Genomic DNA, 24964 nt, shown 5'->3' with positions numbered 1-24964 from the left:
CATAATAATAATAATAATAATTCAACATTACAAATATTGAAACGGACAAATCGATCACTTCGTTTTATTGCATAATAACTAGATAACACTGAACTGGAACAGAGCATTACATTCTTACCTCACATCAGCCGTGCAAAGTAAAAGTTTCAAACAACACAGGCATGCACAGAGGACACAGTGCCACCATACCATACATCAGCCAGCAGCAGTACGTGTTCTACTTAATTAGTTAAGCTGGCCGGCCGGCGTAAGAATCTTGTTATTTTCAACCTTCTTGGCAGCTCCATTGAACTCCTGGAACCACCTGGCTGATCGCTTCATGGTTCGCTCGCAGCCATTCTCACGATCGAGGTAGACGATGCCGTAACGCTCGGTGTAGCCGCTGGACCATTCGAAGTTGTCCAGCAGAGACCACGCGAAGTAGCCGCGCACGTCTGCTCCCAAGCTGCACGTACGTAGGAACAACGGATGCAATGCAAGCGTGCATTTGTCAAGTGTGAGTTAGTTATATTTATATTTATATATATATATATATATATGTATATATATATATATAAACTTAAGTAAACTAGAGGTAGGTAGGTGGATATATATATATATATATATACATACTCTATCGATTGTTTAAGAACTGAGAGGTGGCGCTGGATGTAATCTAGCCTTGTGTGGTCTTCCAACGCAACTGCTTTGGGTAGATCGCCCTTGTCAATGTCCCCTATCCCTGCAAAATCATCAAAACTCCATGAGAACACAAGTGCGTGGGACGGTATGATCTCTCACAAACGATTGATTTATCACCATTATCCCTCATTATTCTATGGGTTAATTATCTTCTCAAGTCACTTCAGTCAGCAAAATGTTTTAATTATCTATATATAGCCAGCCAGCCTAACATGGCCAGGTCCACGAGGTTGCATTTCGGCAGAACAGCATCTTGATTAGAAGCCTATACCATGCGAGTTTGAGGCAAGCATGCTCAGACTAGTTCACAAGAAGCCTATACCATGTAATTATTATGAGCTTCTATGGTGATTACCTCACTCTTTTTTTGACCTTCCACAGGAGTTGATGTAGTTTAATCCATTTTTTTACATTTTGCAGGAGCTTAATTATGTAGCTTAATGACTTTAAGCTGATATATATTAATGTAAATGCAACTTCTTTCTGTCTCTGTTTTTTATTTTTATTTTTTGGTTACCGGATCTTCGCAGTTAGGCTTCTACACTTGTTAGAGCATCTCCAACCGTTTTGCATAGTTCGTTTGGCAAACAAGGAAGTTTGCCAAGTCCCAAATAAATATGACAAAGATGAAAAGAGGCAATCTCCAATGGTTTGGCATTAATCACTTAGCAAAAAAAATATGGTGGCGGAAGGAGGGAGTAGTCGCGTGACCACGCGCAGAGGTCAGATTTCGCGCGAGGGACGCAATGCCAAGCGCGGAGGGGCTTGACATATATGCAAGTCCTTTCCCTCTATTTGCCAAGTTAACAAAATTGCAAAGCCCAATTGCCAAACCATTGAATATGTATTTTTTACACATTTTTGTAAATACATGTATGCAAAGCCTATTTGCCAAACGATTGGGGATGCTCTTAGTGATGCAGCTATCCTCAGGTGTCCGTGCGTGTGTATTAAGGCCTTGTTTAGATGTGAAATTTTTTGAATTTCACTACTGTAGCACTTTCGTTTGTTTGTGACAAATATTGTCCAATCATAGTGTTGATGCAAAACTGATCTGCAAACACAAAGGGCTAATACCCGATTCAAACGTTAAGGCGTGCCAGCCGATTTGACCTTGCTATCGGCAAAGGTGATAACTCGAATACTTTAGTCCTGACAACAGCGATGCGCCCGGATGTCACGGCTAAGAGGTACTCACGCGGAACTCGAGAACACGCCGAGCTTAAGTCGACGAATTCCTAAGAACTCGTAAGAAAAAAAAAGTATGACGAAGTCGTCGAAAAAGTAGATGCTGGAATATGAGTAAAACGTGTGTTTGATTGATTTCTTGATTCTCTTATTACAAGGTCCTAGGGTTTATATTTAGACCCTGCTCAAAGAGCTACGACCAGACACGATTAGAATTCGAATTCCAAATTACACGGAATCCGTATACAAAACGATGCAAATAACTAAGGAAATAATAAAACTATCCTTCGTGACAAACCGAAACTCCTCCAGATGACAACTGGCAGCTTCCGGACTCCTCCTTCGCGTCATCGGCAATCCCCTTGCCATAGTCATCGGCAGACCTTTTTACCCAGTCATCGGCACCATATTACTGCCTGTGGACTTAGTCACATTCAACCTCTCCTTCATCGGCAACCATCCTCATCAGCAACCCGCATCGTACTGCCACTCTATCCTGCCATCCTGGACACGTGCCCAAAAATGGTGTCAACACATGCCCCCCAGTTTCGGAGTATAAAACTATTAATGCCCCGAAATTCTCTGCAGTAATGATGCCTTCTCCGCAATTAATGCTCCTAATCCGGTAACTGACAACCTCAATCTGGACAACTCTGATCCTAATCCTCCGCAGATTCCTCGAAATCCCCACCTTCCTAAACAGGCATCTTTCTTGGTCGTACATCGGCAACAATACCGTTACAAAGATCTACCGATGCCCTGACCAGGATATTCGCAAAAATGGTTACCTCCCCTCTATCCGCCCATCGGCAAGATGACCGTTATAGAATATCGCCGATGGACCGACCAGGAGATCGCGCATAGTAAAATATCTTTAGATAATGGCCGCTTCCTGTCAAATCACCTGCACAATCCCAGGATTACCGTGTGAACAGTTACCATATCCACCTGAGTACCCTCGGGCTTCTCGGATGCGGCAAAGAGATAAGTCGGATTTGCCCTTGCCCATCTTGTCCTATAAATAGTTCCTTCTTGGGTACTCCTCCCCCATTACACCATTCTACTATCCAACTTTGCTTTTCCAGCGGCGGCGCCATCTACAACCCTCAAGACCTCCGACAAGCACTCCTCTTCATCAACTCCGGTGCCCTCCAACGTCCTCTTCACGACAAGATGGCCATTGGCTTCGTCGTCCCTGAGGTCAGACTTCCATCTCATCTCCTGTACCTTTTCTCGCATTCCTGTTCATCTGCGATTCATCTTACTGAATATCTTCCTTTTCCTTTTTCTTTGTATTTTTATTCCCCAAAACACTAGGAATTGTCCAACAAAATTGTCATCCCTACCGATCAACCACACCTTCAGTGCCTCGGCCCTCTAGGGAATCCAGATCCAACCGACCTTGTCAATGCAGAAACCAACAGGATTCCCTTTAGAGCCGAAAACTTTTCTTTAGATCTGTGGAAAGACACCTTTCGCTCTTGGCCCAGCCCTACTATAGGGTGGAAAGATTGGTTCTTGAGGGTCAGCAATTCTTATGAAGTCCAGTGGGGTGAGAGGAAACTAGCTCAGTGCATTAGGCTATCCATTGCCGATATGCACAGGAACGAGTCGCTGCTGATAGCTGCATCCTACTTTTGGTCAGACACTCTCAATGCTTTCGTTTTTTTGGCCACGGCCCTGCTTCTCCTACCCTTGCCGATGTAGCCATGCTCACTGGGCTAGATATATCCTCTGCCGATAGCACCCACTTTTTTGATACTGCCCCCAGTGCCAAAGTGGAGACTCGCGCTATCGGCGGTTGGTCAGGGTACATCCAGAAGTACCGCGGGAGAGGGCCTGTCACCATAAAGGAGCAAACCACCTTTCTGAACATGTGGCTGGACAAGTTTGTATTCTGTGGTCGATCGGCAGGACCGACTTCTGTCTATCTATCGGCAGCAGAAAGACTGGCTAGCGGCGGTCAATTTCCTCTCGGCCGATATTTGCTCGGCGCTGTTTACCACCTTCTTCATCAGGTAGCCCAGAAACTCCTGCTTGGCCAATCCATCGGCAACTTGGGAGGCCCCTGGTGGTTTATTAATATGTGGCTCAATCTGCACCTGCATAAGCGCCTTGATTTCAACTTGTTCTCACAGCACTTCCCAAGAGATATAGCCGAGAATCATGTGTTGGGTGAAGAGGAATCGGCAACGCGTGCCCCCTTGAACTTTGGCGAAGCCGTTATAGTCTTACCCGGTTCAGGGAACAATCCGGATCAGATCGGCCGATTCTTCGAGACCCTGTATGAGGGTCTGGCCAGAGATGAACGACCATGGCTGGCTTATGACGACCCAGACAGTATGCTCCCTCTGACCTTCAATCCATTTGATGAAGCTCTCGACAGGGACAATGAGGTGATGATGGCAATTGTGACTCCCAGAGCCATACCAGTGAATTTCTTCGGTAGCACAAAAACCTCTCCCCAAACCTATGAATTTTACCATCCATCGGCATTAGCTCGCCAGCTAGCTTTCGGCCAGTTGCCGATTGCACTTCCTTATGCCGATGTGATAAAGCCCAGAGAACCCATCACCAACCTTCTCGAGTGGACTCGAGTAGCCCAGCTACCACCAAATGCCGATACAGATGTAGATCTGTCAGAATGGGTTCCAGCTGCCTTTATCACTCAGGCATACAAGCTATGGTGGGCAGAATGGAAAGAGAATCTATTCTGCAGATCGGCCCTCTCATACCGCGGCGTGATCGACCCCGAATACGAAGTCCCTGATGACACCGTAAGTATTTTAAACCGATGTCTCATTTTCCAATACTATTTCCATCGGTAACTTACCCCTGAATTCCTTTTGCAGGTTGACAACACCCCCCCATCGGTTAGCAGGAGTGGCAAGCCGATCGACTTGTTCCCCTCAGGCCCGATCTCCTCAATCGGCCACAATGCTCCCACTCTGGCCTCCATCATGCATCGGGGTGCGCGCCTCAAGAAAGTTACCACCAGGAAAACTCAGACATCGCCAACGGTAACTGCTTCCACTCTGGCGCAAGCTTTCAAGGCAATTTGTTAAAACCTTTTTCATTTATGCTGACTATCTTTGTATCGTCTATCTGTGCTCATAAACTCCTTTTTGTTGTTGCAGCAAACTGGTGCATCGGCAAAAGCCAAACGCCAAGGTGCCGATGCCCCCCAGTCTAGCCAGCCAAAGAGGAAGGGCACCCAAGGTGCTAAGGCTGGAACAAAACGCCAGAAAGTGGCGACTCCCCCTCCTCCTCCGGTGTCTCCAATCCCGGTGGAATCTTCCCCCTCTTCTCCGGAAGTCCAGACACAGCAAGCACCATCTCCCCAACCAATGCAGGAAGCACCACAGATGGAAGAACCCCAGCAGGAAGAACCTCAAACAGAAGGTACATCAGCTGACGTGGGTGAACAAACAACTGGCCCGGCAGGTCCAATTATATCATCGGCGGTTTCCCTGATTCAGACAACTGTTGTTCCTCCTCCGGGTAACATATCTCAACAATACCTCTGCCGACAAACTTATTCTCATTTAGTCTCATAACCCTTCCTGTCTTCTTTCAGGCGATATCGTTCCATCGGCAACATTTGCCGATCAACCTGTAGCTCCATCGGCATCTTCGAGTCAAAGGCAAGAAATCGCCTTGAAGCAAGTAAGTCATCCAATTTTCCACCAGTATCGTCTGCCGAAGTTTTGACCATAAAAATGACTTATTCCATCTTCATTTTCAGGAACAAGATTCTCCCGACAGCTTATTCTCCTTCGCCATTGATATCTTCGAAGAAGAAGGCGAGGAAGCAAGCTCCTCTCGGGCAGTTGGAACTGTATCGGCAGAAACCAGAGCTAAGCTGGAAGAGCTATCGGCCATACTTCATCAAGACACTGCTCAACTGGTCAACGATTCTGACCCGGCCAAGGCCCTGTTCAAAACCCTTAGAGGCCAAATTCCTGCCGATGCTGAAGAAACCCTCTTCCATGCTGCATACCTAGAAAGCCGCCAGCTACAGTACCAGAGAGCCACTCGACGCCTTGCCGATAGAGCTGCTCAAATCCAGCTTTCTGAGGAGATGATGAAAGAAAAACTCTTAGCCGACGAGAAACATAAGAACATCGGCACCTTAATGTCCTCAGGCGATGCACTGAAGCAGAAAGTATCTGATCTATCGGCAAAAAGAGAAGCTCTGCTGGCCGAACTCAAGCAAGTAGAGGATGCTCTGTCCCAAGCCCAGCAAGAAGAGAGTCAACTGCCGGAGACCATCAAGCACCTTGAACAAGAACGAAACGTCCACGGCCGCAAAGCGTTGCAGCTGAAGAGGAAGCTGAAACCGATAGAAGGTTCTGCCGACGACGATATCAAGGAGATAGAGACAGCCAATCAGATCCGGCTGCGCGCCATATCGGCAATCCAAGCGCTGCTGAACATCTGAAGCTTTCATCGGCAACACACCTTTGTTTTCCTGCTTTTAGCTTTTAGTCTAGCCGATAAGACTGTTATCGGCATCTTTTGAAACATTAAGTCTGCCCCCAAACACTTAAATCCAGCCGATAGGAGTGTTATCGGCACTTAAACTTTTATGCATCGACCCATATACTGGGGTAGTACTTCTTTAAATATTTGCCATTTAATGCTCTGGGAAATTCAACTCCTTCGAGAGTTTCTAGAATATAGGCATTACCAGGAGCCGAGTGTCTTATCCGATAAGGACCTTCCCAATTAGGAGACCACTTCCCAAACTTTGAACTTTTAGTCCCGATTGGCAAAATCAACTTCCATACCAAATCCCCATCGGCAAACTCCTTAGCCTTTACTTTCTTATCATACCATCTAGCAACTCTCTTCTTATTTTCTTCTATACTCATTAAAGCCTTTAACCGATGCCCTGCTAAATCATCTAACTCATCGGTCATCAAAGTGGCATAATCATCGGCAGCCAATTGATCTTGAAAAGATAATCGCCTAGATCCATCCTTAATCTCCCAAGGCAACACTGCATCATGTCCATACACCAATTGATAGGGTGACACCTTGGTTGATCCATGACAAGCCATCCGATAAGACCATAGTGCCTCATTTAACAATGTATGCCACCGCCTAGGATTTTCTTCAATCTTTCGTTTAATAAGCTTGATAATTCCTTTGTTAGACGCTTCGGCCTGCCCATTGGCTTGAGCATAGTAAGGAGAAGAATTCAACACTTTAATTCCCATACCGATTGCGAATTCATCGAACTCCCCTGACGTGAACATGGTGCCCTGATCGGTAGTAATCGTTTGGGGAATTCCAAATCGGTAAATAATATGCTCCTTCACAAAATCAATCATATTGGCCGATGTGACTTTCTTCAAAGGAATAGCTTCGACCCACTTAGTGAAATAGTCAGTGGCAACTAGAATGAACTTATGCCCTTTGCTAGATGGTGGATAAATCTGGCCGATCAAATCGATGGCCCATCCCCGGAACGGCCAAGGTTTTATTATAGGATTCATAGCCGATGCGGGTGCTCTCTGGATATTACCGAACTTTTGACAACCTTGACATCCCTTGAAATATTTAAAACAATCTTCAAGTATGGTTGGCCAAAAATATCCATTCCTTCGAATCATCCACTTCATCTTAAAAGCCGACTGATGCGCTCCACACACTCCTTCATGGATTTCTCCCATCAAACTTCTGGCTTCATCATCACCCAAGCATCGGAGAAGAATTCCGTCGACAGTTCGATAATACAATTCATTTTCAAGGAGCACATACTTGGTTGCTTGAAATCGAACCCGTCTTTCAACTTTTTTGGATGGATCTTTTAGATAATCAATAATTTCTTTCCTCCAATCACCGGCACTGACTGCCGATGTCGCATTAATCATTGGCTGATATCCCGAGGCATGCTGGGCTAACCGATTAGCGTCTTCATTATGCAATCGGGGAACATGCTCCAATCGGAAGTCCTTGAATTCCTTTAACAGCTGCATACTTCTCTCGAAATAGGTTATGAGAACTTCATTTCGGCATTCATAGCTTCCGGCCAATTGATTTATAACCAACATAGAATCCCCGAATATTTCAACAGCATCAGCACGAACTTCTCTTAACAACTCCAATCCCTTGATCAGAGCTTGATACTCAGCCTGATTATTTATTGATGTAGCAACAATCGGCAAGGAAAACTCATACTTCCTCCCCTTAGGAGAAACTAATACAATGCCGATTCCTGCCCCCCGGTCACAGGTAGATCCATCAAAGAAGAGCGTCCAGGGTGCAATTTCCAAGGTTTCCACTAGACCGCAATGCTGAGTCACAAAATCGGCCATAATCTGCCCTTTGACTGCCTTAGCCGATTCGTAACGCAAATCGAACTCCGACAGCGCTAAAATCCATCTCCGATCCTACCACTCATAATCGGCATAGATAGCATGTATCGGACCACGTCATCTTTGCAAACAACAGCACATTCAGCCGACAACAGGTAATGTCTCAGCTTGATACATGAAAAATATAAGCATAAGCACAGTTTCTCAATGGCCGAATACCTGGTTTCAGCATCAATCAACCTCCTACTCAAATAATAAATTACTCTCTCTTTCCCCTCAAATTCTTGAACTAAAGCTGAACCGATAACCGATCCATCGGTAGATAAATACAATTTGAAGGGCTTCCCTTGTTGAGGTGGAACTAAAACTGGAGGATTTACTAGATAACTTTTGATTTCATCCAGAGCCAACTGCTGTTCTTCTCCCCAAACAAACTCTTGATCGGCTTTCAATTTAAGAAGAGGACTGAAAGCACGAATCCTCCCAGATAAATTCGATATAAATCTTCTGATAAAATTCACCTTGCCGATCAAGGATTGGAGCTCGGTTTTATTGGTAGGGGCCACTATTTTATTGATGGCATCAATAGATCTTCGACTAATTTCAATACCCCTCTGATATACCATGAAACCAAGAAACTGCCCTGCCGATACGCCAAATGCACACTTGTTGGGATTCATCTTCAATCCATGCTTCCTTGTGCACTCCAACACTTTTCGTAAATCGGCAAGATGCTTTGAGAAATCTCCAGACTTAACCACCACATCATCGATATAAATTTCTACGAACTTGCCGATGAACTCATGAAATATAAAATTCATGGCCCTTTGATAAGTAGCACCAGCATTCTTTAACCCAAAAGTCATGACTATCCATTCAAATAGTCCAACATGACCAGGACACCTGAATGCGGTTTTTGGAATATCCTCCTCTGCCATGAATATTTGATTGTAACCCGCATTACCATCCATGAAGCTGATGACCCGATGGCCAGCCGCAGCATCAACCAGTAGATCGGCGACAGGCATTGGGTATCCATCCATCGGCGTAGCTTTATTGAGATTCCTGAAATCAATGCACACCCGAAGCTTCCCGTTCTTCTTGTAAACCGGAACAACATTGGAAATCCATTCGGCATACTGACACTGCCGAATAAACTTAGCTTCAATAAGTTTAGTGATTTCGGCCTTAATATCAGGTAGAATGTTAGGATTACATCGGCGGGCTGGTTGCTGATGTGGCCGAAATCCGGACTTGATGGGTAACCGATGTTCGACAATTGATCGGTCTAAACCAGGCATCTCTGTATAATCCCAAGCAAAGTAATCTTTATATTCCTTTAACAAACTAATCAATTGTCGCTTACACTCAGGATCTAATTTAGCACTAATAAAAGTAGGTCTAGGCTTATCACCACTACCTATATCTATTTCTACCAAATCATCGGCCGATGTGAATCCCTGGCCCAATTTTCCATCATCGGCGAATCTATCCATTAAAAACCGTCGTCAGAACCGACTGCTTGGATCGGTGGAATCTCATAATCGGCAACTTTGAGAAAATCTTTCTCCCAAGCTTCTCCTGAAATGCACCTGGTCCTTTCGTAAGTATCCGCTTCTGCCGATGCGATAACATAAGAAGAATCTCCTGGGACGATCTCAATCTTGTCTCCTACCCACTGAACCAAGCACTGATGCATTGTAGATGGGACACAACAATTGGCATGAATCCAATCTCTCCCCAATAATAAATTGTAGGCACCTTTTCCGCTGATCACGAAAAAAGTTGTCGGCAAGGTTTTACTGCCGATGGTCAACTCTGCACATATCGCCCCCTTGACTGGAGACACGTTTCCTTCAAAGTCTTTGAGCATCATATCGGTCTTGGTCAAATCTTGATCCCCTTTCCCAAGCTTCCGATATACTGCATACGGCATAATATTAATGGCAGCTCCACCATCAACTAGGATCTTGGTCATTGGCTGCCCATCAACCCTTCCTTTGAGGAACAAAGCTTTAAGATGCTGCCTCTCGTCATCGGCAGGTTTCTCAAAGATAGCCGTCATCGGATCCAGAGCCAACTGAGCTATCTGATCAGAAAATTCCAACTCATCATCACTGGCTGGTGCAAGAAACTCCATCGGCAACATGAAGACCATGTTGACGCCTGCCGATGGACCTTCCCTCTTAGTGTCTGACGGCTGCCGACTTCCAGAGTTCTCTCCCTTGTTTAGCTCCTCTTGCCTTTCTCGTTGCAATCTCCTTTTCTGTGTCTTGGTTAATCCTTGAGGGCACCATGGAGGAAGTGGCCTTTGCCTTGCCGTCGGGCGTCGGTTCTCCCTTGACTCCATGCGATGCGTGTTAGCATCCCTGCAAAATATGAATTCATCGGGAACCCGCGCATCAGCCATTCCTTCGAGCTCCTCTTGGTTCCTGGGAAAATACTGGACACGGTCACTAAGTCTGTTGTACCCACTGAATCTGCCCCCCAGCCGGTCATAAACTGACACCCTTCCTCTGATCGGCCCATTAGTTCGCCGTTCATCATCATAATAACGCCGATCGTTCCTATCGTAACGATCATAACCGTTGCATTCAGGGCAGTCTCTGACAGTAGGAAGCTTGATATTTTCCTCCCAACAGTGGATGAAGAATGGGCAATTCCAATGATCCCTGTGCCGATTCCACTCCTGTCGGCGTCTTTCTTCTTCCCGTTGATAATCTTCCTGCTGGCGTCGATACCGATCTTCCCGTTGTTGCCATTTTTCTCGAGGCCTCCTATGAGTTATGACGATGCCAGATCGAGGAAGTCTTCCTGAGCTAGTTCCTTCCTGGACCAAGCCCTTACTTCTTGCATCGGCAGTAGTAACTTGATGCTGAGGATCTACCGATGCACTCTTCTCAGCTGTTTCCGACGTTAAGACCTTAGCCTTCCCCTTAGCGTCCAACATGTTTGTCGGGAAAGGATGTTGGTCTATCTTCATCGGCTTCTGGGCTTTAGAACTGTCAAACTTGATTCTCCCTGACTCTATAGCCGATTGCAGCTGCTGTCTGAATACTTTGCACTCGTTGGTGTCGTGTGAAGTTGCATTATGCCACTTGCAATACCTCATCCTCTTCAACTCTTCTGCCGACGGGATCACGTGGTTAGGTGACAGTTTGATTTGACCTTCCTGAAGTAGAAAGTCAAATATCCTATCGGCCTTGGCGGTGTCAAAGGCAAACTTCTCTGGTTCCTTCTGCCCAAAAGGACAAGACATCGGCTTCTTGTTTTTTACCCACTCTGCCAAACCGATTACTGGTTCCTCGTCGGAATCTGAGCTTGTTGCTTCGTCAACAAATGACACTTTCTTATTCCATGCCCTCTTAGGCTCGAAAGGCTTGATGTCTTGATCAGATATCCTCTGCACCAAATGACTTAAACTTTCGAACTCCTGAGAGGCATACTTATCCCTGATATGTGGCAACAAACCCTGGAAAGCCAAATCGGCTAGCTGCCGATCATCCAGAACCAGGCTATAGCATTTATTCTTGACCTCTCGTATCCTCTGCACAAATCCCTCAACCGACTCATCATTACGTTGCCTCAACTTGACCAAGTCGGTGATCTTCTTCTCATGGACCCCCGAGAAGAAGTATCTGTGGAATTGCTTCTCTAGATCGGCCCAAGTAATTACTGAGTTGGGAGGTAATGATATGAACCAAGTAAAGGCCGATCCGGACAATGATGATGAAAATAGACGAACCCTCAATTCGTCCCTGTTACCAGCCTCTCCACATTGAATAATGAACCTGTTGACATGCTCCATGGTTGACGTGTCGTCCTGTCCGGAAAACTTTGTAAAATCCGGTACCTTGTACCGATGTGGAAGCGGGATCAAATCATACGCTGGAGGATACGGTGTCCGATAAGAATAAGTGTTGACTTTGGGTTTTATCCCAAATTGTTCCGTCATTACTTCAGCAATCTTATCGGCCCAATACGCATCGGCATCTTGCCGATGAGGCGGCTGCGGATCTGGCACTTGGTGGCGAACCTCCACGTGTCTGTTCGGGACGTGACCTGCATGGAACATTGTATTGGTCACCTGTCCTCCAATCTGCGGACTACCAAACTGCTGTCCACCGATTGGCTGTCCTCCGAGTTGCTGTCCAAAATTTATTGGCTGGTTGTGAATCCCCTGACCTTGGAACCCGGGATAGACCTGCCCTTGCTGGAACCCTGTAGTCTGATAACCCTGCTGGGGCGATTGTGGAAAGGCTTGCTGTCCAAGCCATCCATTATTAGCGTTCATCGGCATAGGTGCTGCCGATGATTGGTAATTGGGTACCGTCGTCGAATTGACATACCCCGACTGGGCCATAGGCCTCTGTTGCATCAGCATTGACTCTGCCGATGCGTTGGGCATCTGGAACATTGAATCTTGAGGATTTCCAGTGTGAGGCCTTGCAGTAGTAATTGTGGTATACCGAGGACTCTGGTTCACTGGCACATTGGAAGGTGCCGATGTCATAGGAGTTTTGCCCCTCATGTCAGTTATCTGTGATGTTCCCGGCGTCAACTCTGGAGGCATACCATAACCCCACCAGTTGGGAGGAAGAGTTAACCCTGACATTGCCGATGCCAACATATCTGTTGTCAGTTTATGCTGCCCAACTGAAATTTGTGGGTTGGTTGCCATCGGCATAGATAGTGCACCAGTAGTCCCCAATGTACTTGGAGGGACGGCAGACTGTGCACTTGCATTCGTCAAGGCAGCCGATGGAGCCGTGACCTCTGGTGCCGTTGGCTGATGATGGGAGGACCCCACATAATCTGGCGGAATTTGTCCTTCCTTGAAAGTTCTTGCCACGGCGTTGAAAACCGTATTAGACAGTACACCAGCTTGGTTAATCAACGCTCGATTGATGGCATTGTCAACCATATCTTGAAGCTTGCCAGGATTGGCGTCAAAGGTGACCTGCCGTGGTGCCGGCAGTGCATCTTTCTGGACCACTTCGCCGCTCCTGTTTATGCTGAAAGACCTCAGGCATTGCTGCTTGAACTCTTCCATGGCTTGGGCAATAGCTTGCTTTTGCTCATCCTTGAGGTTGGCTTCCGTCACGAGGATGACGTTCTCTTGATTGAGGTCAGAGATCGACATGTTGATCTTGATCTTGAATCGGTCCCACCGGGCGTGCCAAAAGATGTGTTGATGCAAAACTGATCTGCAAACACAAAGGGCTAATACCCGATTCAAACGTTAAGGCGTGCCAGCCGATTTGACCTTGCTATCGGAAAGGTGATAACTCGAATACTTTAGTCCTGACAACAGCGATGCGCCCGGATGTCACGGCTAAGAGGTACTCACGGGGAACTCGAGAACACGCCGAGCTTAAGTCGACGAATTCCTAAGAACTCGTAAGAAAAAAAAAGTATGACGAAGTCGTCGAAAAAGTAGATGCTGGAATATGAGTAAAACGTGTGTTTGATTGATTTCTTGATTCTCTTATTACAAGGTCCTAGGGTTTATATTTATACCCTGCTCAAAGAGCTACGACCAGACACGATTAGAATTCGAATTCCAAATTACGCGGAATCCGTATACAAAACGATGCAAATAACTAAGGAAATAATAAAACTATCCTTCGTGACAAACCGAAACTCCTCCAGATGACAACTGGCAGCTTCCGGACTCCTCCTTCGCGTCATCGGCAATCCCCTTGCCATAGTCATCGGCAGACCTTTTTACCCAGTCATCGGCACCATATTACTGCCTGTGGACTTAGTCACATTCAACCTCTCCTTCATCGGCAACCATCCTCATCAGCAACCCGCATCGTACTGCCACTCTATCCTGCCATCCTGGACACGTGCCCAAAAATGGTGTCAACACATAGACTAACTAGGGTCAAAAGATTCGTCTCGTGATTTACAGACAAATTGTGTAATTAGTTTTTATTTTCGTCTATATTTAATGCTTCATATATGTGAAGCAAGATTCGATGCGACGGGGAATCTTGAAAACATTTTGGTTTTTACGGTAAACTAAACAAGGCCTAAAACCCTCATCTAGCAATGTTTAAGTTCGCCTATATAGGAACTATGCTCATCTTTCAAAAACAAAACAGAGCCAATATTCTTGCAAAAACCCTTTGGGAACATTTCAAAGTTTTGCTTCATTAAAAAGTATTAAAACCCTTTATTTACAAAAGATCCATGAGATGAATGAAAAAGATATACTTGTTAGTTAGTTAGCTAAAGTTAGTAGTACCTATATATGATTGAAATTGTAACAAAATGCAAAAGTATATATAGCACCCTACTACTTACCGTTCTCAGTGATGTATATGGGTGGGTTTCCATACTTGTTCTTCATGGTCATAAGGATATCATGTAGGCCTTTAGGGTACATATTGATCCACGCATTTCCAGTCTGCAAATTGAAGTAATTAAGATTGTGACAAATTATTACCAATATGAATATTAAAAGGAAAAAACCAGATTTGTTCCGCTTTATATAGCTATAACACAAAACTTTTGCAACTTCCCTTTTTTTACGTATAAAAGGTTAACCATGAGCATTCTGTGATTATATTTTTGGACGAATTTTTCACATTATCACGTTCAGTATAAATATTGTAAAAAAACAATATAAATGTTAGGAAGATATGTACGTACAGGAGGACCAATAGCATTCCCGTCAGGCCCTTGGGCTGGTTGAACAGAACAATAGAAGTGCAGGATTAGTATGAGGACGACAAATTTCTTTAATTATTGGAACTGTGAAGCACTAGATATCGGTCCTTAACTATAATTTCTTACTTTTTTGACTGGCATAGGCATCGTCAGTGTTGAGCACTGGCGAGTAGTTTGCTGAGATGTCGTTGTGCTTGGAGAACGTTGAGGTGTAGTAGTTTATCCCGATCATATCGTAAGAACCAACTAGCTTCTCTTGCTCTTTTTCTTTGAAGTAGGGCAGCCGATCCCTCGCCGACACTCTCATGGAGAAGGGGTAGTCACCACGAAGCACTGGCTCCAAGAACCATCCTAGGCATTTGTCCATGGACATTTCTTGGGCCTGTTGATCGAGAAACGTATTTGTGTATGGCACACGACCAAATACATTTAAAGCAAGCCCTATACGGCCGTCCGCACCCTGCAATTGATTTGTCAATACTCAATACTGGAGTATATATATTGATATTTGTATCTCTACCTTCCTACTAATTTAGAAGAGTGTGTGTGTGAGAGAGAGAGAGAGAGAGAGATTCTTTAATTTGTTTGTACCTTGTGATACTTGTTGTAAAGATCAACAGTCTCAGCATGAGCTCGGAGAAGGTTGTGGGCAACAATGTATGGCTCGGTGAGTGAGTTTCCAGTTGGAACGGCACAACTTACTCCTGGTGAGCACCGCCCAGGGGCAAGGACTCCAGTTCCATAGGAAACAGAACAAAATGTCTCCGGCTCATTAAAGGTGAACCAGTTTTTCACCTTCTTACCACTGCTGCATGATCGGGCATTAGCACCGGTCGGGAAGGGCCTGTTGCCCCGGTTCCCGAGCCGGTGCTGCCCTTCCGGGACTAAAGGCCCACTATTTAGTCCCGGTTCGGCCAACCGAGGCTGAAGGCCCCCCCTTAACACCGGTTGGTAACACCAACCGGTGTTAAAGGGTCCTGCCAGGGCTGCCACGTTGCAAGACCCTTTAACACCGGGTGGTGTTACCAACCGGTGTTAAAGGGTTTCTTTTTCTTTTTTTTTTTAGTTCACTTCTTCGGTTCTGTTTATTGTTTATATATAATATATAATAATAGGTTTTTCAATACATGTTTTGCTGATACAATAATATATTTATATTACACGCATATTAAGCATATATAAATGAAAATTATAGGCTAAGCTTAATAGTTAAGCTTTGCCTATAATAAAATGAATAGACCACATCAAAAATTAAATAGATATGTAAAAAGCTTTATATATATATAGTTTTATATGTACAAAATTCGTAACACATATATACATAGAGTTTGTTCTCCCAATGTCTACAAACGATACAAATGATCATCGTTGTTTGGTATAAGAGTTTCGTTGCCGTTGAAGTGAAACTCGCCGTTTGGATTGATCACTTGGTCGCGGAGAAATCCTGCTATCGTCTCTTGGATAGCTTTGATTCGGTCTTGTTGTAGGACCTTTTCCCTCAGCCATTCCGTCTTTAATTTGAAATAAATAAAAAAGGTATTAGTTATCTAAGTTATTCAATATAATTCAGGAGATAATGAAAAGAGACATGTAACGTACTCTGAGCGTCTCTGTGGGTGTTTGATTGACTTGTGCCATCATGAATTTGCACACGTAATATGCACATAGATTGTTCCCTCCTTCTTGTCTTAAACACCACTGTACGATGTATATATATATAAAAATATTCATAACCACGACAATAAGAAGGCTAAAAGTTAGCGAAAGTTTGTTAGCTAGTAGAACTTACTTGTGGATGTATTATGTTAAGCGGCGCTTTACATCCACTGAGATGTTCACGGTCAATGAATCTTTCCCAAACCCTATACACAGCCATTGTGGATCGTGAACTAATAATTACAGAGTCATATTATGATATTTTTGTAGCTGAGATCGACATTACGTACCTTTGAATAATGTTTACCATTTGTTGATAATTTTCTTGTGGTTTTCTCATTGAGTCAAAGATTATCAATCGGTTCTTGGGAATTTCAATGACCATGAGTATCCAGTGAAAGCTGTTTACACACACATATATAGGGTCAGTCCTATAATGTAAAATAAAATATGCATGCACTTAATAACTATATAACTCACTCGAAGTTGAAGGGGAAGAGTATTTTTTGTTTTTCTTTTTGGTTTACAAAGAACCTCATAAGATTGGTGCAGATTTCTGTCTCATAATCTGCTGTCCACACTGCCTGCGGAGCCTTGAAAACAATATAAGGGTCAACGAACCCAATACTATTGTCATTTCTCATTCTGAGCTCTCTCATTTGGTGCCTGCATATATACATACAAATCCTAAGTGTGTAAGGATTATATACATGTAATTAAAGAAGTTAGAAGTATAATAAAAAGGAAAAATACTTACAGACAAAAGCAGCTGACAAGAGATTTGTCAAGAGCGTCGAGGTGGCATAATTGGTGCAATTCTTCGAACTGCACGTATATGAGGTCATCTCCACGGAAGTAGTGATGTTGTCTAATACGAACAGAAATCCAATTCTCTCCCCTTTTAGACGCCTCAATGCACCATTTGTTTATTGCAAACATTTGTGTGCCGAGCTCATGTAAACGCTTAGGGTTGAATAGACTCCTGCCCGGTTCATATCTTGCCCTCCATTGATCAACTACCTCGGCTTTTTCAAATGTATGACATCCAAGAATGGCGGTAATTTCTTCTATATTTGAACCGCTCTGTCCAAAGTAACTCTCAAGCGAGTCTAGCTCAGACAACGCTAAGGATTTCTTTGGTATCAAGTCTTCATTTGAGCCGTATTGATTTGGCACAATCAAAGGGGGCACCGGTTTTGATACTTCTCCGAGCTGTGGGACCCCCTTTCCTACTCTCTTCTTAGTAGGCTGTGAAGACTTGACCAGAGACCGCTCATAGTCCGAAAGTGCTGGCTTTTTCTGAGCTTCGCGTTGCTTCTTTTGATGGTCCGCCACCTTCTGCCTCAGTTCCGATGGCTTCACATAAAAGTACGGCTTTTCTGGGTTAAGCCGTTTTTTCCTTTTCTCCTTTATTTTATCAAAAAATTGTTGGACCTCAGCTTTAGATGTAGCAATTACCTCCTCTTCACTCTTTTCGTAAGGTAATTTTTCTGGCGTCTTAGCTCTATTTGCTGAGGCAGCCTTCTTTGGAGGTGGGACCGATGACTTCGGTCCTTCTTGGACGGACCGCTTCTTACTACCTCGCTTTGGAGGCGAGGGGACCGACCGTGCACTCTTTGGAGAGGGCGGTGCAGGCGGTGGAGGGGGTGGGGCCGATCTTTTTGGCGTTGGAGAACGCGGTGGAGGAGTTGGAGAACGCGGTGGAGGAGTTGGAGACCTCGGTGGAGGAGGTGGAGACCGTGGTGGAGGCGGTGGCGGGGTCGGTGTGGCCGCCGCAGGTGTTGGAGGAGATCCAGCATTGTCACCGCCCGCAGCACTATGATGCGCTGGGGAGAGAACTGGACTTAGGTTGGAGGAGTCCCTGCAAAGAAAACAATTACAAGTTTTGTGAGTAAACTTTTTTTAAATTTCAATACATAATAAATAATATAAGAAGTAAAATCACACACAAACCTATGCTGAGGAATAATTATGAAGCGCTTGCGCCAACAAATAAATGTCTTCTCAGCTTCACCTAAGGTCTTCTCTCCGTCTCCCCCTTCTATGTCTAGTGGCACATTGCCACAACCTTTCTCAACCCTATCAACCGAGACGCTAGCATATCCACCAGGTACTGGTCGATTATGGATTCTTGGAGTGCCCGTTCGGTCGATAGGGTTGACAACAGCGATAGCCACCTTTTTGGTGGCATTCCCATCTGGTACATGCAGCTCACAGGTAGTAAAAGCCTCTGTGACATCATCCACGGGGAAGTGTAGCTTCGTGTCATCCTGAATGGTTGGTACTTCCGTGGATGCGCAGCTGCTTTTCAACTGGCCTGGGGGGCTAACATTGACCTCAGGCTGTGATGTACCTTGCCCTTTCGTCATTTGACTAAGTGCTGCTTGCACTTGCCTTTGAATCTCTGCCTGCATCCATTCTTCACGAGCTTTCTCGCGCTCTTGTGACTGCAGAACAAAAGCTTCCAGGCGGCGGATCCGCTCTGCCTCCTCATCCTTCTTTCTCTGGCGGCTTGTGTAGGTATCTTGATCGGCTTGGAATGATTGCAGCCACGGAACTGCCCCATAGCCTCTCGTACGCCCACCGTGCTCAGGATTTTCAAGCGCATAGGTGAGTTCATCCTTCTCCCTGTTAGGCCTGAACTCACCAGACTGAACCGCCTCTCGTGCACGGACTAGTCTCTCTGCTGCTCTAGAGATTTCTTGGCCCCAAACTAGCGCCCCGGTGTCTGGGTCCACGCTTCCCCCATGACCGTAGAACCAATGCTTGGAGCGCTCGCTCCAATTCTTTGCTATTGTCTCGGGTGTGACCCCCCTAGCAAGCATCTCCTGTTCCATTCGGTCCCACTTGGGAGCAGCACTCTTATAACCACCTGATCCCATATGATGGTGGTATGCCTTTTTACTGGCATTCTCTTTGTTTCTATTGGCTCGTTCCTCGCCCTCTTCTGATGTTTTGTACTGCACAAAGTCATCCCAGAAGGCCCTCAGCTTTACATATTGCTTGAGGTTGAAATCTGGAGTCTCGTTTTTCTTGACATATTTATTGTACAAAGACTTCTTCCAATTCTGGAAGAGTACTGCCATCTTCTTCATAGTCCAGTCATAAATTCGCACCTTCAACTCTTCATCGTTGGTGTCGAAGGTGAAAACGTCTGTGACGGCTTTCCAAACTAACTCCTTGTCACGATCAGAGACAAAACTGATCTCAGGAGCACCTCGCTTCTCTCTCCATTCACGACAACTGATCGGTATTTGATCTCTCACAAGATATCCACAGTGATTAACATATTTATTTGCATGCTCACCAAGTGGTCTGCCTGTAGCTATCTCAAACTCAGAGATTACATAGCGGCCCTCCAACGGCTTCTTTGGCCCTCGTGGAGGTACGCTTCTCCCCGTAGAGGTCGATCCAGAAGGCTACACGTACATATAGAAACAAAAATACTAAATTAATAACCAAGTAATAAGTCTAAAACCTAATGTAAGAGATGCATTATTTATATATGTTTACATTTACATACCTCGCCAGTATTTTCTTCTTGTTGCACGACAAGTTGTTGCTCAGGGGCATTGCCCTCTTGTTGCTCAGGGGCATTGCCCTCTTGTTGCTCAGTAGGATTGCCTTGCATGATGTCGTGGTAATCAACGAAGTACTGACTACCGTCGTCGATTATATTTTGAATGGCAGCTTCCATATAATCAGGATCATCATGAGGACGGTCAGCCATTTCTATGTCTGCAACCATACATATATATATTCTATATAAGATAAGAAATACACTAATACTACTACAAATGAAAGTGTTGGAGTGCTCTAAAAATAATACTAGGATCTTTTAAGCCAAGTAATACATTAGAATAAAAAACAATACTAGAATAATACATACATACAAAAAATATTACATATATATGTGTGTGTATATGTATAAAAAATAATATACATACATACAAAAAATAATACATATATAAAAAAATAGAACATACATACATACTATATACTAAAAATACTACAAGAATATATATTACAAGAATACTACAAAAATAATGAAAGTGTTGGAGTGCTCTAAAAAATAATACTAGAATCTTAAGCCTAGTAATACACTAGAATAATATACTAAAAGAATAATACTAGAATAATAGTACAAACAATAATATATACAAAACACTACAAAATAAAATATAATACAAGAATAATACAAGAATAATAGTACAAACAATAATATATACAACACACTAGAAATAAAATATGATACAAGAATAATACAAGAATAATATACTTCAAATAATATACTAAAAAAATAATACTACAAATAATATACTAAAAAAATAATACTACAAAATAATACAAGAATAATATTAATATATTACAAATATATACTAGCATAATATAATTTATAACAGGTCAACACTACACTTATACTAATGTACTAAAAACTATTACTAGAATAAAATACTAACATCATGCATTATTTTTTAGTGTGTATATATATATACTTAATATATATACTAGCTAGCATTCATTAATTATTATTTTTGTGTACAAATATATAGAAATCACTGAAATTGCAAAGTGATTGACATATAATTCATAACATTTATTTATTTTATATATATAAACTGCAGTGGAGTATTTATTATATATATATATGTATATATATGGTTTTGGATTATACATTGCAGTGGACGCGCGCGGGGCCGGGCGTGGAGATCGAGACGTAGATGGCGGCGCTGGTGGAGATGGTGGTCGCGGCGGCGGCGCTGGTGGCCGGAGCTGAGCGCGGCGGCGCTGGAGACGGCGGCGCTGGAGATCGGCGAGGTCGCGCGCGGGCAGATGAACGGGCGGCGGCGCTGGATACGATGAACTCGACGAAGACGAAGACGAACTGCTCAGATCCAGGACGCCCATGACTTAAATAGAGGCGGACCCTTTAGCACCGGTTCCCACTATGGGCCGGTGCTAAAGGCCCTTTTTTTAGTTTAGGGTTTTTCAATTGTTTTATATATACAGTTTATATTATAAATTGTATAGTAAATTAAATATTTTGCATAATGTTTTTTAAATAGTGACATATATTGTAATTTGTTTTAATGTACACATGAAAATTTTTAAACTTAAATATCTTATTGTATTTTTATAATTTACAATGATTTTGTAAGAAATGTTTAGTATTTTGTTAATGCAAAAATATATTATTCCAATAAATTTACAAAAACTATATCCAATGAACTGGAAATTTATTTTCACATCATATTGACGTAAAACTTTTTATTTTTGTTATTTATTACTAGGAATGCTACTTGGGTATAATTTTCATCAAATAAAAAATCATATAAAAATATATATCTTGATGAACACACCCTTTGACCGAACCCTAGATTGTCCCAAATGGAAAAGTCATGAATACAAAGTTTGCTACACTCATCAAGTTCTACATTTTGTCTAATGGTCAACTTTTCATTTGGAAAAGTTTGAACCACTGAATTTTGAATTTTCATGGAACTCATAGCCACGCAGCGGTTTGGGAACCCTACATGGTCTCGAATGGAAAAGTCATGAATACCAATATTGTTCCACTCATCAAAATCTACATTTCATATATAGACCATTTTTACATTTGACAAAGTTTTGGGAAGGTGTAGTTGAAAATCCACAATTGACACATATAGTTTCATATAGTTTGTGTGAGAACTTAGAATTGGTGGGTATTGTTAACTTAGATTTTCTCAAATGGAAAAGTTGTGTATATAAAAAGTTTAGATCTTGAAGATATCTAACAACTTGGTATTCAAAATATTTTCATTTGAAGTAATTTAGTTTGTCATTTGACCAAGTTTGACCGAAACCCGTCTTGGATTTTATAGAAATGTAACTAGAATTGGCTCAAAATTATCCAAATGGAAAAATGGACAATATATAAAATATAGATTTTGATGATCTCTAACAACTTTGTATTCAAACTTTTTTCATTTCAAGTCATCAAATGGGCTATTTGACCAAGTTTGACCAAAGTCAAAGCATTGGTTTTTACAAACACACCCTTTGACCGAACCCTAGATTGTCCCAAATGGAAAAGTCAAGCCGACACAACAGTGAACTTCTTCTTGACGTATGACCCTTGGTTATGATCCTGCCGTAACCATGGAGTATCCTCATTGTTTAACAGAATGCTTGGGTCTTTGTTGACTATGAACGGCGGAATTCGATCATCCCTTTCGTAATCGCCTGACATGTCTGACTTGTCCGCAATTCCGACAATGTTTCTTTTCCCAGAAAGGACAATGTGGCGCTTTGGCTCATTGATGATTGAGTGGTCATCATTTTTTCCTCTCTTTGGTTTCGTAGACATATCTTTGACATAGAACACCTGACTCACGTCTGCAGCAAGGACGAATGGTTCGTCTTTGAACCCACTATTGTTAAGGTCCACGGTTGTCATCCCATACTCCTTGTCGACTGTTACCCCACCTCCGGTCATCTTCACCCATTGGCACCGGAACAAAGGAACTTTAAAATTAGCTGCATAGACTAGTTCCCATATGTCTTCTATGCGTCCATAATATGTTTGCCTGTTCCCATTTGGATCCGTGGCATCCACGCGTACACCACTATTTTGGTTGGTGCTCCTTTTATCTTGGCCAACTGTGTAAAATGTGTTACCATTTATCTCGTACCCTTTGTATGTGAGGACATGCCATGATGGTTGCCTGGCCAACAAATAAAGCTGCTCATCAATGTTTTCATCACCTTGACATTTTTTGCGCAACCAATCGCCAAAAGTTTCCATGTGCTGACGCATTATCCAAGCTTCATTCTTCCCGGGCCACTGGGACCGTAGGTAATCTTTGTGTACCTCAACATATGGTTCCACCAATGAGGAGTTCTGGAGAACTGTGTAGTGTGCTTTATTGAAGTAATCGTTTCCCGTACCAATATATGTTTTCTTCCCAAGTGTTCCCTTTCCGCTGAGTCTGCCCTCGTGTCGAGATTCAGGAATGCCAATTGGGTCAAGGTCTGGAATAAAGTCAACACAGAACTCTATGACCTCCTCTGTTTCGTAGCCCTTGGCAATGCTTCCTTCTGGCCGGGAACGACTATGGACATATTTCTTTAGGACACCCATGAATCTCTCGAAGGGGAACATGTTGTGTAGGAACACAGGACCGAGAATACGAATCTCTTTGACCAGATGAACTAGGAGGTGTGTCATGATATCGAAGAAGGATGGAGGGAACACCAACTCAAAGCTGACGAGACATTGAACGACATCATTCTGCAGAGTAGCTAGTTGCTCTGGATTGATTGCCTTCTGAGAAATTGCATTGAGGAATGCACATAGCTTTACGGTGGCTAGACGTACGTGTGGAGGTAGAATTCCTCTTAAAACGACCGGCAGCAATTGCGTCATTAGAACGTGACAGTCATGGGACTTCAAGTTCAGGAATTTCTTCTCTGGCACATTAATTATTCCCTTGATATTGGAGGAGAATCCAGATGGGACCTTGATGCTGCTAAGACATTCAAACATGCTTTCCTTCTCTTCTTTGCTCAGAGTGTAGCTAGCAGGGCTTAAGTAATGACGTCCATCATCTGTCTTTTCTGGATGCAGGTTGTCTCGTTCTTTCATGCGCTGCAAGTCTTGTCGTGCTTCAAGTGAATCCTTAGACTTCCCGTAGACACCCATGAATCCGAGCAAGTTCACACAAAGATTCTTTGTCAGGTGCATCACGTCGATCGCGTTGCGGACCTCTAGGACATTCCAGTAAGGTAGCTCCCAAAATATGCATTTCTTCTTCCACATGGGTACGTGTCCCTTAGCATCCTTGGGAATAGGTTCGCTGCCTCGTCCCTTTCCAAATACCACTTTTATATCCTTGACCATTTCGAGTACATCATCCCCGGTTCGATTGAGAGGTTTGGTCCGGTGGTCTGCCTTGCCTTTAAAATGCTTGCCTTTCTTTCGTACTGGGTGGTTCACAGGAAGAAACCGACGGTGGCCAAGGTACACGACCTTTCGACATTTTTTCAAAAATACACAGTCAAGGTCTTCATAACAATGTGTGCATGCATTATATCCCTTGTTTGACTGGCCTGAAAGATTACTCAGAGCTGGCCAATCATTGATTGTTACAAACAGCAATGCTCGTAGGTCAAAGTGCTCTTGTTTGTACTCATCCCACACGCGAACTCCTGGTTTGCTCCATAAAAGTTGAAGTTCCTCAACTAATGGCCTAAGGTAGACATCTATGTCATTGCCAGGTTGCTTCGGTCCTTGGATAAGCACCGGCATCATAATAAACTTCCGCTTCATGCATAGCCATGGAGGAAGGTTGTAGATACATAGAGTAACTGGCCAAGTGCTGTGACTACTGCTCTGCTCACCGAACGGATTCATACCATCTGTACTAAGGCGAACCGGCAGGGTGCCAGCTAGTTTC

At 43.6% G+C, this 24964-nt stretch overlaps 2 protein-coding genes across 2 annotated transcripts in view; both read right to left on the bottom strand.

Moving 5' to 3' along the window:
* On the bottom strand, window positions 150–14889 carry LOC110429816 (4-hydroxy-7-methoxy-3-oxo-3,4-dihydro-2H-1,4-benzoxazin-2-yl glucoside beta-D-glucosidase 1, chloroplastic-like). Its single transcript, XM_021446455.1, has 4 exons — window positions 14853–14889; window positions 14505–14607; window positions 613–721; window positions 150–445 (listed from the first exon to the last, which is right to left on the bottom strand). The coding sequence occupies exons 2-4, from the start codon at window positions 14584–14586 to the stop codon at window positions 226–228; spliced, it is 411 nt and encodes a 136-aa protein (XP_021302130.1). The 5' UTR covers window positions 14587–14607; window positions 14853–14889; the 3' UTR covers window positions 150–225.
* LOC8084227 (4-hydroxy-7-methoxy-3-oxo-3,4-dihydro-2H-1,4-benzoxazin-2-yl glucoside beta-D-glucosidase 2, chloroplastic) overlaps window positions 14983–24964 on the bottom strand; it is a 14359-nt gene continuing 4377 nt past the window's right edge. Inside the window, exons 8-9 of the mRNA XM_021465983.1 lie at window positions 15462–15673; window positions 14983–15330 (exon numbers count right to left, since the gene is read on the bottom strand). Coding sequence (XP_021321658.1) covers window positions 14983–15330; window positions 15462–15673 — 560 coding nt within the window. The remainder of the gene's footprint in view (window positions 15331–15461; window positions 15674–24964) is intronic.

Source organism: Sorghum bicolor, chromosome 8 (genome assembly GCF_000003195.3).
Source record: "Sorghum bicolor cultivar BTx623 chromosome 8, Sorghum_bicolor_NCBIv3, whole genome shotgun sequence".
Lineage (NCBI taxonomy): Eukaryota > Viridiplantae > Streptophyta > Magnoliopsida > Poales > Poaceae > Sorghum > Sorghum bicolor.
This window is presented reverse-complemented; position numbering and strand designations above follow the sequence as displayed.